Source organism: Chiroxiphia lanceolata, chromosome 2 (genome assembly GCF_009829145.1).
Source record: "Chiroxiphia lanceolata isolate bChiLan1 chromosome 2, bChiLan1.pri, whole genome shotgun sequence".
Taxonomy (NCBI): domain Eukaryota; kingdom Metazoa; phylum Chordata; class Aves; order Passeriformes; family Pipridae; genus Chiroxiphia; species Chiroxiphia lanceolata.
The window spans coordinates 79,358,958-79,379,339 of record NC_045638.1 but is presented as its reverse complement, the minus strand read 5'-3'; the positions used below and the strand labels follow the sequence as shown (position 1 = coordinate 79,379,339).

Below are 20,382 nucleotides of genomic sequence, written 5' to 3'. Positions count from 1 at the left end.
TTTTTTTCTTTAAATTCTGAAGCAAGTAATTTGTTACACTCTTTCACTGATTTCAGTACTTCGTTAATTTATTCTTCATCAGTTTGGGACTGTGACTGCATTTGTAGCTCAGCTATTCAGTTATAAGTCTGGAATGCCGTATATATTTTTGAGAGTAACTCCGGACTGTGAAGTTAACGTGACAGTAACCTTTACTGAATCCTTTAACGTGTATAAGGTTTGTGATGTCTCCATTCAGTCTAGCTGCTTTCTGCTGAATGGGAAGTGACTCTTTTGCCCAGTCTCAGATTTCTTCAGCTTATCATGCAAAACTTTAAACGGGTTTGTAATATCCCTGAGGGAGAGCAGACTTCAAGCCCAGTCCCCCAGGCTTTCTCTTGCTTTATTTTGGAAACATCTAAATAGTATTGTATTTAGCCTTTATGCATCTACTCAGAAGTACTGTCGTGTAAGCAGATTAATACACTTGAGTTTGAATGCACACAACCTGGCAATTTCATGATGTGATGTATCTTGTCTGAATGGATCACAGGAATCCTATGCTTATTTCTCCCCACTGATTGGGAAGGGAAGGTTATGTGGCCGTATCGAGTCTGGAGACAATGGATATCTGGTGTTGAGTGACTGAGTTAATTGTTCAGTATGTCCTTGAGACTCTTTATGTTGGTATTGTTACTGAGATGGTAATGTCCTCTGTCAGATCTTGCTGTTAGCAGTGCATGAACTGATTCATTAGGGGCCACCTGAAGTTCCCAGATTTTGTGAGGAAGCTGTTATTTGAACTGAAATATACTTCTTTTCTTTCTCTATTTTCTTAACGCCAATCCTTAGAGTTAATATTTCTCTGTTGTTACTAAAGCAAATTAACCAGTTGTTAATTAAGAGTTGTCTCAAAGGTCCAGGCTTTTGGGGTCATTAATAATCCTTGGCTTCTGGGAGGAAGAAAGGAGCTTCTGCTCCACAGTTGTTGCAGACACAGATAATATTGGTGCCTCCTTCTAAGAGAATCAAGTTGCTGTTTTCATGAGAGGTTGTATGGAACTTGGGATCTTTGAGTGCTAAAGTACCATAAATATTGTAATTTACCATAGAGATTGAAATACTGCAAAAAGGGCAAGATGCTTGAGAGTGGTTGGGCTGTATTTGATAGGTACTTCTTGTGTTATTCCCTCCTCTCGGAGAGCAGAGGTCATCACCTTATTTAGGAGCATGTGGAAACAGCTCAGAAAGCATATGCCTCAACTTTGAGACTGCTGGGGTGTAAAATTAATGAAATGTGCTTTATATAAACACTTTATTAATGATTCATGTGCTGATGTAATGAAAGTATTTTAAACTTAATTCTTTTTCATTATATGGTGTGCTTAATAGGATAGTGGGTAGTGTAAAAATAGGAAAAAAAAAAGAAGATAGTGTGATGAAGTATTTCTAAAATTACTTATACTCACTCATTTCTGTCAATGAGCTCACAAAATGTATTGATTGCAAACCATAACATTTTCTTCTTTGGGTGATACTTGGAGGAACAAAGGAAACTGCCAAATGGGACAGAGACCCTGAGAGGACCTCTTGGTATTTGATATTCTTTCCAACTTGTGAGATAAGGTTGCATCTGGTTAGTGATCACAAAGATAGTCACAGTACTCTCTGCAAGGTTTGCTTGTTTTTATAATGTTCTTAGCAGTCTTCTTAGCATGACTGGAACTATTTGTTCTTTGATTTTATTAATTTATTTTCTTTATTTTTATTTCTTTTTCCCCTTCAAGTGCAGTTCTGAGAGTAGTCCCTCAATTGGCTTCCCTCAGCAAGGTTCTTGGTTTTTCTTTGTAGCATTAGCACACAAAAGGGTACAAGTACAGTCCTGGTGCTAAACATACTTTCAAGAATGATGAAATGTTTCTTTTCCTTCTGAACTCAAGAATGTAATTTCTTTCTGTTAGTTCTGGTCTCAGTTACAATTCGTGATACTCTACGGAACTTGCCTTGTAGGTTACCTGCACTGAAGACTGACAAAGGAAAAAGTGGAGTTCAAATTAATGTTGGTAGGCTATTAATTTTGTGAAGGGTCTTATTCACTCTGGAAGAGGAGAGTGAAAAAACTATGAAAATATGTGGGGTCTATTTGAGTGAAAGATGTGATATCTTGCAGTTATGTGCAATAATACAAATTTCTACAATAGCTGATTTTTAAAAAGTAGTTTTTAAATATTTTTTCCCCTTCTCCTTCAGTTTCTAGTTCAACAGCATGTGTCTCTTGGAATTTTCTCTTTTGTCTTTTTTCCTTTAAATTCTTGGAGTGTCACCACAGTTAAGCATCAAGTCACAGGAAGGGCAGGAGGTCAGATTAAATGCTTGGCTAATTGTGGGATTTGAATGTATCGGCGAAATAAACTTTAGAGTAGGAGGTCTCTTGCTGCTGTGGAATTTACAGTGTCCTGAAGAAGGAAAGCTTCATGGGCAGAGGGGTAGAATGGAGGCTGGCTGAGCACAGGAATGGTGAGCCAGTGTCTCCAGCAAAGCAGTCCTACATGGGTAGACTTAAGACAAAACTGACTATGGAAGTGGAGAGCCCTGATGGTCATAGAATCCCTCTGTCCTGCAGTCCCCACCATAAGTTCTTCTGTGCCAGAGATTTGAGCTTCACAGGGAAATCTGGTTTTCATCAGGATATGAGATTGTCAAAATTCCATTGAAAAAGTATCCTAAACTGTCTCAGATCTTAAGGTCTTACGGACAATCTACTTTTCAAGATTAAATTTAGTTCTCCACAAATGAGGTTATGTGCTTTCTCATAGATCTTGCCTCTGTTCAAGGGTTGTTCAGCCTGGAGAAGAGAAGGCTCTGGGGAAACCTTCCAGAAGCCTTCCAGTAGTGATAGGATGAGGGGGAATGGTTTAAACTGAAAGAAGGTAGATTTAGATTAGATATTAGAAGGAAATAGATTGGAACGGGTTGCCCAGAGAAGCTGTGGGTGCCCCATCCCTGGAAGTGTCCTAGGCCAGGTTGGATGGGGCTTTGAGTAGCCTGGTCTAGTGGAAAGTGTCTCTGACCATGGCAGGGGGGTTGGAACGAGATGATCTCTAAGGTCCCTTCCAACCCATACCATTCTATGATTCATATATATAACTACTCCCAGCCTTAACTAGCATGTGATTTATAAGCATCCCCTTGTGGCAATGTATTAATACCACTTGATACAGCATTAGATTTTTGCTAAGAAGCTGAATATTTCATTACATATTGTACATGGAATTGTCCAACCTATGTTAATAATCATCTGTCATTACAACTTTTTAATCTTCTGAAACTGCTTTAACATCAGCTCTACTTTAAATAACTGGCAATGGTAGTGATATGTTTAGAAAATTAACACAAGCTTGGATACTGTTTGACGTCTTTTTTTTTTTTTTGTAAATGTGAGAAAGATGAAGATGAACTTCAAGTATATTATTGTGGTTTTGTTTTCTAAGTATATGATTTGTCTGTGTAGAGTTTTCTGTACAACGTGGTAAAAATATTTGTCCTACTAAGGTCAAGTAGTTACAGACATTGAAATTCACAATATTAACTTTATGTAATATTTATACTTTTTAACTTTTAAAACAGAAACTGTGGACTTAAATACATGACTAGTGTTTTATCATGGCATGTTTATATTCTTTGTAGCATGCAATTTGATATATAAATTACATAAATGCCTGGTTGTCCATTTTTGGTCTCTACTGTTGTATTGACCAGGAGCTGTTGATATAGGCCACAGATTAAAAGAAGTGGTTTGTGGTCAGATGTTAAGAATTGTTAGGAATTGGGGGAAAGATTTAAAATTAAATTATGTCTTTTTGTCTTGCAGAACAATATTTTTCTAAATTAGAAATGCATGACCATGAATATAGTAGCTATGGGGTTTGTTGCGTTCTTTGAATAAATTTAATTCATGTTACGTAGAAGTCTTATACCAACAGGAAGCAAGTTAAAATTTGTCAGCATTCAGATTTTCAAGGATATGAGTTCTATTTCTTGGGGTTGAACTTATCTTTTTTTAGGTCTGTGCACTTTTCCTTGTAAAAAGTGTTGAGTCCCAGTTAGATTGCTGGATGATGCCTAAAAATCTATGTATTATTTGGAAATGTCCACTCGGAGATGTAGCTCTGTGGTCTGATCCAGTGGAATTGATGGAGGATGTTAAATGCAGTGAAAACACTCCTTTTCATCTTCTGTGCCTGATTTTTGTTTTTAAATATAGCACGTTTTGATCACTTTATCATTGAGCATTCCGGTTTTGCCATTGCTGTCTTGGACTTTGCTTCATTAGGGTGTCGAATATCTACTTTTCCTGAAACTTTTCCCTGCTAAGAGTTGTGGTGATTCTGTGGTCTTTCAAATTGTAATGTTATGTTTGGGAGGAAAGAAAATGTGTTTGTATTGCAATGGGTTTATTCTCTGTGTTTATTAGTACAGGCTTTTGTGCCTAACTGACCATTTGGCTTATCAATTATTGTTGTGGAAGAACCACAAGAGCTGTATTCATTCATATTTGGCTTAGGTGCATGTTAGCTTTGCCCAGATTTCCAAACCTACCAAAGCTCAAATGATGATTATGGTAAAGACTGAACTGGTGTGAAGAAAAAAAGGCTGGGGACTACTTTGGGTGGTCACTGCTGGGAATGGTTTTCAGAGAGGGGTTCCCAGGACTGGATTTACACTAAGTAAACAGAGGCTATGAGGGGAATACTGTGTTTCATTAAGAACTTTGGTTTAGGTTAAAGGGATAAAAATAGCTGCAGGACATCTTAAATTAGTTTAGAAAAGTGAAGGAACCCAATCTAGAGTATTTTTTTAAATTGTCTACTTATCTTTTAAGAGTTCTCTGCCTCACTCTCCTCTGTTCAGTGTAACTAGGTATGTAATCCAAAGAGATAACCGAAAAGATTCAGCTGTCAAGTTTCAGATTCTATGAACACAGACTTTTTTAGTTGGTGCTGTCAGTACCAGTATATTTGTCTTCTTTGTTCTGCCAAAACATGTTCCTGAAAGTTTTCATTTTCTATTCTGGTTTTAGGCAAGATACAAGAAATGGAAGTAAAGTACCAGAAAACCCTTCTACATATTGAAGAGAGACATTCATTACAATTGCTTTAGTTATTCATGAAAATGTTCCATAATAGACTAGTTTATGTTGGTGTTGTATGTTTTGTGTGAAGAAAACATAATTACTTGCCTTCTGCCCATATGCTCTTACTAGAATGTTAAAGATATGAATTTTTCAGTCTTGCACATTGGCAGAGTTACAGTGACTCTACTTTCTGCAAATACTCTATTAAATAAAGATATGCTTTGTGTTTAACTTTGCAGATCCAGAATGCTAATGATGTGCTAATAGCACCGCTGGAGAAGTTTCGTAAAGAGCAAATAGGAGCAGCAAAAGTAAGTGGCTGTGGTTGTTTTTCATTTCATGTTTATTTAAGTTTATCAGTATGTTTTGAAGACTGGACTGAAAACAGGCATTTTGTATTCAAACAGGCTTGATACCATCCTCATTAATATGTTAGTAAATTATACTGAATTCTTTGCTTCAGAGGAGAAGATGATTTAGAAATGGAGCTTAAAGACTGATAATATGCATAGGGAGCAGCTCTTGCTACTGTTGCACATTCCTACCATCTGATGTTGCATTCATTTACTGATGTCTGCATTTACATTATGCTGCATCTTGGATTAACCCAGAACCACAGAGAGGATTCAAACAGCTGCTATAAGTGCAGTGGCCCTCAAGTGGCCATTGAATAAAGACAGAAGATAATATTGGGAAAAAATGTTGGAAGGAACTGTCTAGAAGAGGTATTTTCCATCTGATCCTGGATTCTTAAGTGGCTATCATTGACTGCCTTGATCACAGTCTCTGAGAGATGCATAAAGGCTTGGTAGTCAGTTGGAGGTATGGTTAGTAACAATTGCTTCTGTCTGCATAAATATGGTAGTTCTGAAGCATTTTGCATCTTACATTAGCACTCATAAAAATGTCTGGGAAATCTTCCATTTGTAAGGTTAAATGAGTACAAAATAAGTTCTCTGATGTTGCAGGTGAGGTTGTGCTTGTGCTGTACTCAAAACAAACTCAGAAGAAAAACAGAACTATTGGAAAGAGAGACCAAAGGTTTATATTTCTTGTACTGCTGTTGTGAATGTGTAGCAAACAGATGCGACTGCTTCCGCACAGGAACTAAGTAGATGTTTGTGAAGAATTTTTGCTGTGAACTTGAGGTCAGATTTCTCTGAAATGGATGTTCTTTACTCTCTTACTTGATACGTTTTTGTGTACAACTACATTCTTCTCTTGTCCCACCCCTATGCTGCTGTGAGATGCAGGGCTGGGAGTTTATTTATCATGCTGCATAAATCAGAATTTAATCCCAGCACAAAATTATTTTTAGTTTTCAGTAGGTTTTCGTAGTCTTGTTCAGTTCTTTGTGTTACCATTTCATTTCATATTGCTATAGTTTAAGAGATATTCTTCTCTGCACGCATCCTATTTGAAAGCCTAACCCATTGTACTATTGACTGATTTGGTACATCAAGAGAGACAATCCACAGGCAGTTCACAGGGCTCTGTACAGAGCTTTCTAAGACACTTGTGTCTCCTTTAAATATCGCTCAGTAGATGTCAACACATATATAATGATATAATTGAAGATGACTCCCTTGTTTTTTGTATCAAGTATTGAACATTAAAGGCAGGGCACTACAGGACAGGTTGACTCCTCCTTTGGTATATCGCAATGGCTGGTTTCTTTTCCATATCTCTTCCACATAAAATATGGCCATTTTCTCCTCTTACAGTGATTGTTTTGACTTGTCTGTGATCACACAACAGCGTGCAGAATGAGTTCAGGGGAGAGCCTGGCTCAACTAACTCTTATTCCGGTATCTAATGGAGTTTGTTATGCAGCACTCTGTGTTTTGGGCAGTTCACATTGATATCCTATAGAGAGCTCTCCCAGCTCATTGTTTTATAAAATGTCAAATAAACTCATATTTTATTGCACTGCACATGAAGTTCAACTGCCAAACTCAGAAATGAGAGATTCAGACCTCCTTCATAACCAAGTGCAATACAAACATTCACCTTTGAATTGATTTTTATCAGTTGAAGCAATTACAGTTGGCCTTTAACTAAGTGGTATCAACACAAAGGAGTGAGAAATTAATTTCTTTCAGTACAGTTTTTTACAAAATAGCAACCTGTGATCTAGGAATAATGAGACCCACATGAAATAGAGTAGAAATTTGGGCTTTGTGAAACTCATAGTTAGTAAAGTTGAGAACATGGTCAGATCTCTTACCCTCACTTTCATTCACTGAGATCAACCCTTGAGCATTTATGAACTCTTATGAGTTGAGCTTCCTACTTATTTATCTGGAGTTAATGAAGGTTTGTACAGAGATTTGGCTCTCTGAACTCCTCTGGGGTGATCTGTACTGATAGAGAAGCAAAAAATGTAGATCCTTTCTTGTTGTTTGGATTTCAGCGGCAAGTTTCACAGAACACTGAGAAGATCGCTTCTTATTTGCAGTCTTCTTCAGCTGTGTGGACCATGTGTCAATTGTTAGTTTTTGCTCTGAAATACCAAGTGTGAACTGTTTTTTTTCCTGTAGTGTTAACTTACAACAGTGTGTGGAACTGTATTCATATCAAACACAAAATTGCATCTGTTTCTCTGTTACCCCTCTCTCCACCAAAACCCCAAAACATTTCTGTGTATGTGTTCCTCTCTGAAGAGAAACTGAGCGGTACAAACTCCACAAGATAGCTGATAGTTTTGTCTTTTTATATATTTCTAGAGCTGTGACTTTACAGTCAATTTGCATCATAATATCTTATGGACTTACATTTAAAAAGATTAAGTATAGAAGCAGCAGATTAATTGTATATGCCTTTAGCATTGACAATGTCAGTAGTAGCTAGCAATGAAAGCAGCTGTTGGGTGTTGGACTCTCTTCTAACTGGACTTTGAAATTATCAGGTTTAGTACCCTTTTAAGCTGTGTTTTCAAATTTTGTGGAGGAAAAAGATTATTAGATATCTGTGTTACCAATATACATAATAGGAAGTTATCTTAGGTACTACTGTCAGATTTTGCTGAGGTGAAGATAAAGTGAGAGAGTGCTTAAAAGTGCTTGCTGAGCTTTTTTTCTTTCTTTTCTAAAATACCAGATGAAATTCAGCTGGAGATAAAACCAAGCCATCCCCCCCACCACCACCCTCCCCTCCACACACATATGCAGGGGAAAAAAAGAGAAAATAAATTATAAGAATCAGCATTTTGTTTTAATAATAAGTAATTTCACAAGATTTTTTGCTACCATGATGAACTACTTAGTAGTGCTTAATAGAGAATGAGAATATTTCATTGTTTCTTCAAAACTATAGCACGTTTAAGCAAAAAATATTGTCACAGAAATCAAAGAGAATACGGAGGATAAAATATATCCTGTTGATGTTACAGAGCTATATTTCAAATACAAGGACAGTATAAACTCAGAGTGCAAAGTTCAAGTGTTTTTGGAACATCACAAGAATAACATTAAAGACTAGTCCTCCAGGTGCACTTTAAAAACCTGAAGGTACCCAACAAATTTGAGAAACATCCACCGTAAAACATTAGTATTTGTAACCTAACCAGCAATATACAAATTGCCATCACTTGCTCTTCTCAATTTATACTACTTGCTCTTCTGTTTTTATTGCACATATTTCAGTTATTCCTTTTCTGCACACACTCAGTTTAAATAAAGCTGAGTTCTCTCCAGGGACTACACAAACCCAGCTTTGCATTGGATAGCCTGTTGATTTACTCCATCTGAGTTTAAAAAAATGACCTCTGCAATTATTGTAGAAAGGCGAGCAGAAGCTGAGTGAGGTAACTGGGAAAGGATTCCAGGCACGAAGCCTTTTGCCTTATTTGGTCAATGTGGTTTGCAAGGCCCCAGCTGGTAACTTTGGTGAGCTCATTGTGTGATGTGTTATGGACAATAAAGCTGAACTTTCATCTTTCTTTTTATCCATTGAGTAGAGCATTTAGCAACATTTGTTCCAATATTCATTGACCTTTAATACAACTTAAATCAGATCAAAGACAACAGAAGCAATTTCGGTTTTAAGTCTTAAAAGGAACGCTTTGTTTCCTCCTTACAATTCCATTTGTTTGTTTCATAAAATAATTTATTTTGGCCAGGAGGATTATTTTTTATTATTATTTAATTTCATTCATTTACAGGAAGATATGAATTCCTTTCTACTTGGGAAACAAATCCATATTCACTGCTGGGATTAATTTTCCTGCATCTTTGCTCATATCTATCCTCATATGTAGGCATGCGGGAGCTGGCACGTTCTTTCCGTGTTTGATTTGGATTGTCTGGAAATTGAGGAGGGTAAAACAAACAAAAAAAACATTTTTCAGGGTCTGTCGGAAAACTCTCAAAGCAGAGTTTTAGACAGGTATCTGAGATTGGTTAAAAATACCAAAATGCCCATTTCTTGAACAGGTTTCCTTGGTATCTGATCAAATTATAGCACTTGTGATCCTTTAACTGAGAAAAATGAATGACCTTGCTCTGGTAGGTGTGGTAAAAGGTGTTTCATTGCTAGTGTCTGCTACTCGAGGTTTGGTACTTGTGTCCACTAGATCTGGTATATTTTAATGTCAGTGTGAAGCATGGTGGAAGGGGGCCAGGGGAAGGAAGACGAAAGAGAGGCTGGGCCAGGATAATTGATGTCCAAATGCTTTAGGTTAAAATGCCACACGGTTTCTCAGAAAGGGTTACTACTACCAGAGTTACCTGATACCTTTTTTGATAAGATAACTTACTCTGTAGGCAAAGAAATGCAAGGCATCAAACCTATTTCTATTTCAGCGAGGCTTTTAAAGCACTTTACATGAGGCATTGTAATTAGTTTAGATGGGGCTTAGTATGAGAAGTCTAATCTGTCAGAGGAACTGGCTAACAGGAAGAGGGCAGCGAGTTTTGTTTATGGGAGAGACTGTCTGGTTAAAGAGAAGCCACTAATTAGAAGATCCCATGGGGCAATTTGAGATCAGTCTGTTGTTTTATTTGCAGTAATGATCAGGCAAAAAATATCTAGTGGTGTTGACGTAGGTTGCCTAGATAGAGGAGGAGGACTGGAACATTGGGAAGAAAGTGTAGGATGAAATGACTGAGCATGAGGAACTGAGGCTACTCAATGGTCATGAGACAACTGCATACCAAAAAATCTGCTGTACTGATAAATAACTCAAGTGGCAGTCTCTTTAGATATTATAGGTTATTAAGGATCTATCTCTGGTAGATAGAAAAGTACAAATTTTCTTTAGCTTTACTTTTACTTACATAAATCCTCAATTTTGGTTAAAGTTTGTGAACTGTGAAAGAGTAAATTGCATTTATAAATATGCATTTAATTCAAAATAATTGTAATGTCACAGTATGATTAGCCATTTCTTCTTTTGTTCTTCTGTATGTGAAATATTTGGGAAATTTCAGAAATAGTGGTGAAGAGGTCAGCATGCAAACACCTCATCTTTTCAAGAAGTCTTACCTTCTCCTGTGCAAAGCCAATTAAACTGGGAGATATCACTGGCTGAGCACCTGGGCTCCGAGTTCTTTTGAAGCAACTGGTCTACTTGGGACAGTTCTTGTTCTCCAAATGCAGCAAAATTATTTTCTCATTGCAGTTTACTTCGGTTTAATTACTTTTTCATTCAAAGTTGATAAACTTGTAAGAAGTTAAAGGGAAAAACAAACCCCAACCAATCCTAAAAATATTTTTCTCTTCTAGTGCATTCTTTTAAGAAATGAGAGCAAAAACTCAAATCTCAACTAAAAGATTATGGACACAGTGATTAAATACTGTTGGTTCAGTCTGTTAACTGTGGGTGTTTGTGAAGAATGCAGTTAATGTTATGTGCATAATCAGTTTTAATAAATTCTGTTAAATTCAGTCTTTTCTGTTATAAGTTAGTATGATTAACTGGCTCACTGACTAAAACAGGTTTCTGAAGCTGTGTTTTTTCTGCAGTTTAATAAAATTCTAATTTGCATCCTAAAGAAAACAGACATAAATTAAGGATAAATAAATTAGTCCACTGTAGTAAACAGGAAGATAATTTACTGTTCTGCCATAACATTTAGGAATTAAGGCTTAGAATAAATTTGTTAATTGGTGGAATTGCCTAAGTGAGCATGCAGTGTATTTTTCTTTGCAAAAGAAAATTTTTTGAAAAATCTGCAGTTAGTAAAACAAAAAATTAAAAACTTAGGTAGCAAGTATCAGCCCAACAAAAGAACATAAAAATGCAAGAAAACTTGTACATTTGCTAATTAAATTAAGGCTCTTTTTCTTGCTAATCTACTGCAGCCTATTTTAATGTGTGTCATGGGAAGGATTCAGGAAGGTTGCATCCTGACCCTGCACAGCTGCTAGAGTCCTGCTGGACTCCTGAGCTCTGATTAAAAGAATGAACAAGGACATTCACCTCTAAGCTGAATTTCCAGTTCACAGGGGAACTGAACTTCTTAGTGAGTGTTTCAAGGCATGGAGAATTTGCCGAATAGGGTGCAGTAGGTCTACTCATCTGTTATGTCTTTTCCAGCCTTCTCTCAGACACAGTATGGAGAGGATTATGTTCCACATCTGAGAAACAGGTCTAAAGGTTGTTGCTGAGACTGTAAGAATCTCTAGGAGGATTTAAGGATGGGTGATAGTATCCGAGAAGTATCACTTCTGTACTGTAACAAAAAATGGAGCATCATTACTTGAAACTTTAATGTGTCTTGGTGTAGATATGGGAGCATCAAAAGATCCATCTTTCCAACAAATGACCAGCTTTGTTATTTCAGGATCTCTCAGGTTATATACCATTTGTTCCTGTGGAGTTTGCCAAGAAGGGGTGAGGGGTGGTCTCAAATTGTGGTCTTGATGAGAAGATCAACCCCCCCAAGAGGTAAACTGAGAGCACTATTTGGGCTTAACAATGCCACTGGGGAGGCATAACTTTTCACCCCAAAGTGATATTTTGTGTTCCTTTATCAGTGTTGTAAAAGGGACTCTGAAAATAGATGCTTTCAAAACAAAACAAAATCACTTCTGACATTGACCCCAGACTGTTTCCTTTTTTTTTTTAGTATCTGTAAACAGCACAGCTTCCAGTTGTGTGTATTAATCTAAAAAATTTCTCATAGCACGCCTCAAGTTCTTCCTCAGGTCAGCATTGCAGTCCTGTTGTGATGACGTGGGAGGTGCCATGGGACTATGAGCTGTGCTGAACGTGCTGCTGGCACACAGAAATCACAGATGTTGGCTGATGGGTTGGCATAGACAAGAGATTCCCAAAGAGTGTTTTAAAAAAGGAATTGCTCATTAAGAAATAGATATTTTTATCTTCAATTTTTAAAATAAAGCATTGTGTTTGTGAAGTTATAAGCTAGTCTGTTGCAATGGCTTTATTTGAATGACATTATGTTCTTTGCAGCTTTTTTGTTTTATCTTTGCTGTCAGTACACAAAGCAAAGATGTTAACTGTGCAGAGGAAGTGGCCTCTTCATGGACATTTTAGTTTACTGATGTATAGGGTCATTCCTGAAATACACTTCATTTGTGAAGGAATCTAGCATAAGAAAGGAGGCATGGAGAACCTGAAATGGCGGTTTGTCTCCATGGGAAGGAAAGAAAACCAATGCAGATGGGAGGAACACGCACAAGGAGAGCAGCAACATCAGGTGTGGGATGCCAACAAGGGCAGCTGCTCAGGGAATGGGTGATGGCCTCTTAGGGAGGCAGAGGAAGAGACAAAAAGAAGCAGCAGTGGCTGGAAAGGGATGGTGGTGGAGACCAAGGGATGTTGCTGAGTAGTGTAATACAGTTTTAAAAATTGGATGTTCTTTTTGTAGTTAAGACATGCACCTCTGACTGTTAGAATGAAAGTGAACCTTACAGTCAAGTGCAAAGATCATGCTACAATTGTTGTGCCTGTAGCAGCTGGATACTGTATCATTAGCATTTCTGTGCACTTGTGTGTTAGTAATTGTAGAACCAAACGGATCTTCTCTGTCCTTTGTATAAGAACTAGACACTCAAGGGAAACAAGACATTTTTCACTGTTTATGCATTTGGATAACAAGTTGGTGTGACTGCTGAACTTAAAGGCCAACTTCTAGATGTCTAAATATGGGTGAAACTGAGAGCTTTATTCCTGCTTAATCCAAGTGCTGACATGGAAGATTAGGCAAAAACTGGAGTTGCCTGTTCCCTGTGAATAAGACCAGTCCACTTCAGTACAATGCATTCTAAATCTACTTTTCTCTTTCCACGCAGTCCATGGGGGGTGCAATTGCATCAGAGTCAGCTACAACCCACCAGACCTGTGCAATGGTGTTAAGTTTGTCTTTTCCTGTAAAGCTTCTTTTCTCTCCATTTGCTCCACATTGTCATCTGAACTGAATGGAATTTGGTGTGTATGGAAATGAAGTAGAAACAACAGAAGACGTGTTTTATTTTTTGAATGACTTCAAGAAGCTCTGTAAGCTCATACTGGAACTAGATAATGGGGAAAAACTGCAACTAGTTTCTACTGATGGAGAGAAGGTCTTCGATCTGATTTTGTAACCGTTAATGTTAACAGGTTTCCATGAATGGTGTTGCCAGCTCAGTGACTTCAGCATTTTGAATATTCTAAATCACAACATGTGTTATTGCTGATTGACTTTTATTTTTGAAGAATAGCATTCCTCAAATCTGAGTTGGCTTCTTTCCTTCTCTCATGTAATTGATGCCTTAGGATTGAGTCATATTTTCTGTTGTCATTTACTTTCTGCTCAGCATCTATAGCTGTATTGATTTCTATCAAATATCTGCAATACTTATGACATGAGCAGTTTATTCCATAAGCTTTTTTATGAAGTATACAGAGCTAATACAGATATTTTCTGAATTCCTAAATAGCATAGGTAACTTTCTTTTTGAAATCATGAAACAGAAGACCCTCTTCCTGTTAAAATAAAACATTTTCAACTTCAGAAAGCTATCCTAAACTTGCTTCAGAGATGAGTTTAAAAAGTCAGTTTCTGCTGTTCTAGGTAGCTTCTTCATATTATTTAAGCAGTAACATGATAATATCCCAAGTAAGCTATTCCAGCAAAAATACTTCATATTTAGTCGACAGTAAAGCAATAAAACTAGATTACGTGTGTAGACTTACCAGTCCTGCTGTTTGGGCAGGGATTTAGCAGATTCCCAGACATCTAGCAGCTACTCCTGGAATCTTCAAATGCCAAATAAACTCAAGATAGCTCTGCAGCTGAATAACAGGGAGTCTAATGTGTCTTACTTTGTGACCTGCCAGTACTGGCAGGTTTGCATGTCTTTTCACAGCAGTGCTGGAAACTTCTAATATTTTTTTTCCATTTCAGGAGAGAATTTTTTGGAGAGAAACAAACATCCTACAAACACATTTGTTCATTTAAAAGTAACTACATTTTAATTTGAAAACATCTGATGGAATTACGTAGGGAAAAATTAGGAAATGGATGTAGGACTAACCTCTTCCAGGACACACTTTTGAAAGTACCTGATATTTGGAGGCCTGTAAAGGTATTACAGAGGGAAAAGAAAATTTTCTTCAGAAGTTTTTGAACCTGAAAGTAAATTATCTCTTGCAAGGTTATTCAGTATTTTACAGAGATGTGAACTCCATCTAAACTTAAATTAGTTTTGGGCTGTTTAAAGTATATTTCAGTTTTATGTATTCCTTACCTGATTTTAATTGAAGTTATTTTTTAAACTGCCAGTTTTTAATATCTGTCTTCATAGCTTTAATGCCACTAAACACTCTTGTATTCCTGGTTTATTGCCTTGTTATGCTTCATAGTTACAATATGTTCTTTTTATTATAATTATTTGTGTCTTACACCATATTTTTTTCTGGATAATCATGGTTTGCATATAGTTGCTCTTTTTTAGTAAAGAATTAGTTTTAAGATTTATAGTTTTTTGGACATTTAATTTTCTACATGATGCATTCAGCTTTAATATGGAAGTGTTTTCACTGGCAGTTATAAGGAATATAAGACATAATTTATGACTATATTAACCCTATTTTATATTGATCAACAATAATTTCTGTATGAACTATGATATAACTTTGTTCCACTTCATATTATTTGTTAACAATACATAAACCATGCCCTTTAACCTCCTAGCCTTCTCATGGATTTGTGCAAACCCTATAGGCTCACGATATATTAAATTCTGTTTGAGAGGAAAAGGAGGAAGGAAGGAGTTTTATATCCCTTTTTCACTTTTCCTCCTGGAAAATCTTTTGTCCTTACCTTGAGTGTTCATATAAGAAATCAAAATTTCTACCAAAAAGAAATTCCTGCCATCCAGACATCTATCAAAACGCAGCCTGTCGTCTCAGAGGCCTATGATAATTTCAATTTTATTAAAACCAACCAGAAACCACCAACCACTTCCATGAAAATTCTCAACAAAACCTCAGGCAAAATAAAATGGAAGGTGAATTCATTTTTTTCTCCTTAGAAGAGAAGTTGTGAGGCTCAGAGGTCTCACATTTTCCAAGAAATCCATAGGATCTGAGCTAAAATCAGTCTTTCCAAGACTAAGTTTAGTTTATTTTCTAGTCTACAGTTTTACTTTTCTTTGTCCTACCACTTAGTAAGAGGTAGTCTCCAAACTTAAAACTCCAAACAAAATTCCACTGACTTTGTAGAAATACAATTTGAATTTTTGTTTGGAAGGTAATGAAAAGGGTGGGTTTAAAAATATATTTAAAGTCTGACATTCCAGCAATGAACGATCTCCAGTCTGATATATTGACATTTTTGCAGTTGTCAAAGAGAAAGAAAATTATGTGGCTTTATTGGTCTCCGTGGAGTTCACCATTGCCTTCAGGTTCTTCAATTGACAAATGTTGTCTGATTTGATCTATATTTTAGTCTTAGTATTGCATTTCTGAGCCACGTTTGTACAGTTTCTGCACCTCAGCTCGAGAAAAATGCATACTAATTTTGGGTGAGGGGAAAAAAGAAATTATCACAGCCATGTTTCACAATGTTCAGTTGTTTTTTAATTAAGGTAGTCTCACTGACATTTTTTCTCCAAATAGTTTCTTTGCAATGATCACTATTTTCATTTCCTTTCTTGATCCCTTTAAAATCACCTCTTACAAAACATTTTTATTTATGATTTCACAAGAATATTGTTACTGATAATGTTTTGTTTGGTTTGTGTTTTTTTAAGGATTAGCATGTTAAAGTTAAATATGAATTCTGGGACAAAGCGCTAAAAAATTTCTTAAGGGACAGATGTAAAATGTAGCTAAGACATACTAATAGGTAAGTGGAACATCAAAATTCATTGCAACTAGAAAAAAATGAAAATAAATGAGAAATATGGCAAAAAATGAAGAGGAATAATGTATGTAATGATTCTGAAGATACATGTAGCAATTTTAACATTAAATGCTGCACACAAAGTCGTGGTAGACCATTAAAAAAAATCAGATTTCTTGGTGTTCCCAGTGGAAAAGGAAATTTAGCTTCAAAATATAACAACTCTTTCTGCTTTACATCCAAAAATACAGCTTGTGGGTAAAATTTATAGGAATCATGCCAGTGATTCATTGCATGTGTGTGATTAGTTACAGCATGGAATCACAGCCTTTATGAACAGGAAAAAAATTTATCTGACTCAATTGAGTCACCTTTTTAATAATTGATGTCTGGTCTTTTCAGCCACAGATGCCTGTAAAACCAGAGGGATAGAAGAACATCTTTTGAGTTAAACTATTAACAGGCGTGCCTATAATTAGTAGTATCTTGAGCAAAATTTATTTCTGAAAAGATAATTTTCTTTTTTTGGAGATTGTCTAATTAGTTTTGAAATAAAATTATACAAGAAATCTGAGCAAAGAGAATAAAACCAAGAATTAAACCTGGACATGGTATTACATCACTTGAGTGTCTCAAGAGGGTACTGGAAGTTAGTAAGACTCCATTACATGCTAGAAGCTGAGTGTGTGGTTAAGAGCTTTCCTTATGTGGTCGTTAGAAATTTGAACCATTTAAAACTGTAAATATTTTTAAACTGATTTAAGGCTTGATGTACTTCAGAATGGTTAAAAAACTATAGAGAGACATTTACAGTGTTTAGATTCTGCTAGACTTGGTCTAGACAAAAGGTGTTGATGACTTATACATCAGTGTAAAACATACCAAGGAGTAGTATTATGTAATTTTTCTTTTTCTGTTTTGTTTTTTTTATTGTACCCTCCTAATTGTCTTGCATGGTTCTTCTGAGTTTTGGTTTGTTGGTTTTTTGTTGGGTTTTTTTTTTAATATTTGAAAGAAATTATTGATAAATTTCCAGGGCAAAGAGAAAGGATGAGGTTTACTTGCAGGAAAGATGTACAAAGATGAAAGAAAGCTGGAGTCTGAAGGGAATAAGAGACATAGTGCATAGGTCAGGAATTAGAATCTTCCTAATGGCCATGTACCTTATGCTTTGTGTCATGACTGTGCAGACTGTTCTGGTAACAGAACAGCATGAGCTTTCTTATCCAACCATATCCCTTCTGCTTGGGATTTGATCCACTATGGAATCTAGGCAAAAGCAATCATCTGTCTCCTAAGCTTTTAGGAGTTATAGTTTTGCATGGAAACTTGCCTCGTCGTGGCATGTGGAAGAACAGAAATCTCAGTCCTATGGGCACAGATTGCTGGGATCGGGATTCAGATATTAATTTGGTCAGTAGCTGTATATAAGAGCGTTTTGAGGATTGCAGAAGAACAGGCTAAAGCTGGAATGAGCTGAATCTGTGTCTCCACTTAGGACGTCTGTGTGCTGTGAGTCACTGACTGAGTTTGTGAGGTGAGAGTTATTTTGGCGTAAACTAAAGTGTTTCTTCTCATCCAGAATATGAATCACCTGCTTCTGAGTGTGTCTTTTTTTGTTAGTTTTTATGAAGTAAACAGATTTCAGAGGCTTCAGTGCATTCAAATATGTGGTTTTTACTGGCGTAGCAGAGGACTTTCCAAGCAAAGGGAACTTGTCACCTGTTGGGGCCAGTATTTTTTATACTTTTCCCAGAAACTTGTTTAAATAACCAGAGACATTGTCCTACTGGCACTGCAACCTTATTCCCAGAAATATCAGCAGATAAAGACACTATTGCAGTCAAAACTGCCAAGCAATTGTTATTCTCAGTTTACTTCTGTTCTCCTTAGTTTGTCCACTCCTACCTTTGAAGGGAGAAATTATTGTAATGTTAAAATCTGGAAAACAAGGAAGAAGTTCATAGGATGTACTTTCCTGGAAACATTACGCTTGGGCCAGAATTTGTCCTGGTAACAAGGAAGCTCCAGTTTGTAGTTTTCTCTTCAATTTAACTGATATAAAAACTATGAAGGTAGTGGTTGAGCAGATCTGTGACAGCATGAGGTTCAGTCTGGGAGGGGGCTGGCAGCGCTGGCAGAAGACCAAGAGGCCTTCAAATTATGTGTCCCCATAGATGGTGACATGGAGATCTTCATAAAACTTCACATAAGATACAAGATACCTTAAAACCACAATTAGCTTATTTGAGCTTGATTTACTCTTGTTCTTGGGGGAGTTGTACCTATTTTGATGTGATCATTTACTTGTTATGTTTTCCTTTTTACATGTAAAGAGAATAGGTGATTTGATATGTAATTCACAAGTTTTGTTGTAGATGATAGAAAATATAACCGGCTGGATTTGGTGCACTGGAAGCCACATTAGATGTGCCAGTGGACCCGTCTTGGCATTGACGTGTTTGATGTGCTGTATGTAGGTATTTCAGATGGCCAAGTCCTGGTGTTGCATACTTTTCTCTTTGACTTTCACCAAGCAGCTTAGACTTTAGACTCTTCCAGCACTAGTTAGTAAAGGTTATGTTAAGGTTAACTAGTTAGTTAAGGTTATGTTGAGCATCAGCTCAACTTATGTTGAACATCAGCTCAACATAAGTGGTTGATCAGATTTTGGATCATCCATTACCCATTTCTCAGCTTGAATTCTGAGACAAATAGTTCACAAGGCAAGAGAAATACCTACTGATCATATCATAAATCTATTAGGGAAGGAACTCATTCTTACCTAGCTGGGCAGGAAACAGATAATCCTGCAGGAGGTTTGCCCATGGCTCCTTGGCTCATTCCTTTGGTCTTGCCTCTGAGGCAGCAAAGGCAAACACAACATCAAACCCAAATGTGAAGTATATGTTATCTGCACCCAGGCCTCGTTGTCAAAGGTTGTGTCAAGTTACCTGCTGATGTAGATGGTCTAATGGACGGGACATCCACCAATGAACTCCAGTAGCTTGTGACCAAAGGCATAAATATTGTGATCAGGCAGACTCCTCTCCCAACTTTCAGTGACATGGGTAAAAAAACCACCCTTAAAAGTAATTCTCTTTGCATTTTTCATTGCATTAGATTTGTACTGACTTGAGAATTTCCTCAAGATGGTGACTTGCCACCTCTGTTACTTGGGTTTTATAATAGTCTGTTCATATTTCTACCCCAGCACTTAACATCATTGTCTCAGAAGATAAGACAGTATGTAACTAGCTGCACCTTTTATTCAAAAGGTACATATTTGTGGGATGTGATCAACTGCGCTGAATTTCTGTTAGTGAGCAGATGTGATGTTGAGATACTCAGGTTTCTCTTCCTTCATCATAAAACCTGGCACTTGAGTATTCCCCAATAAAGCTGTGGCTCTGGAACTGACCTGTGATTTCAGTCCCACAGGAGTTGATTTCTTGACTTATCAGTCATCTAGGAACTCTTGCCTTCTGCCTTCTCTCTTTCTTTCGTCAAAAAATGTGTTTGGGAAAGATTTTGGAATATATTTACATATATATTTAGATATATTTTCCTATTTACCTTTTTATCCTCATATATGCATATCTGTAATTAAATCTAGAAGACACTGGGAATTTTTCTGTATTGTTATTTAATATTTTGTTGAGTCAAGGACCTTCTTTTCCTTACGGTGTCTTTTGGAGATATCTCCGTTGTGGGGTAGTGAGAACATTAAAATTGTACATATTTTTCATACTAAATATATTTGAACTTTCTGCAGGATATAAGGTATATGATGTGTTTTACAATTAAGCATAATTACCGTTGTGAGCTTTAGTCACTGGAGCTAATCAGTAAGTGGTTTGTTGTTACAGCTGGTTGATAAGTTTTAATTCTTGTCATTAAATTCTTCCTCCTATGTCTTAGTTCTCTGACTAACCTGACTTTCCCATGATATGAAAAAGGAAACAGGTTAGTGCT

The 20,382-nt window shown here is 36.6% G+C and overlaps 1 protein-coding gene across 1 annotated transcript in view; it reads left to right on the top strand.

Annotated features, from left to right (window-relative positions):
* The window catches only part of ARHGAP42 (Rho GTPase activating protein 42), a 143,620-nt gene that overhangs the window by 71,345 nt on the left and 51,893 nt on the right, over positions 1–20,382 (top strand). Inside the window, exon 4 of the mRNA XM_032679367.1 lies at positions 5,353–5,424. Coding sequence (XP_032535258.1) covers positions 5,353–5,424 — 72 coding nt within the window. The remainder of the gene's footprint in view (positions 1–5,352; positions 5,425–20,382) is intronic.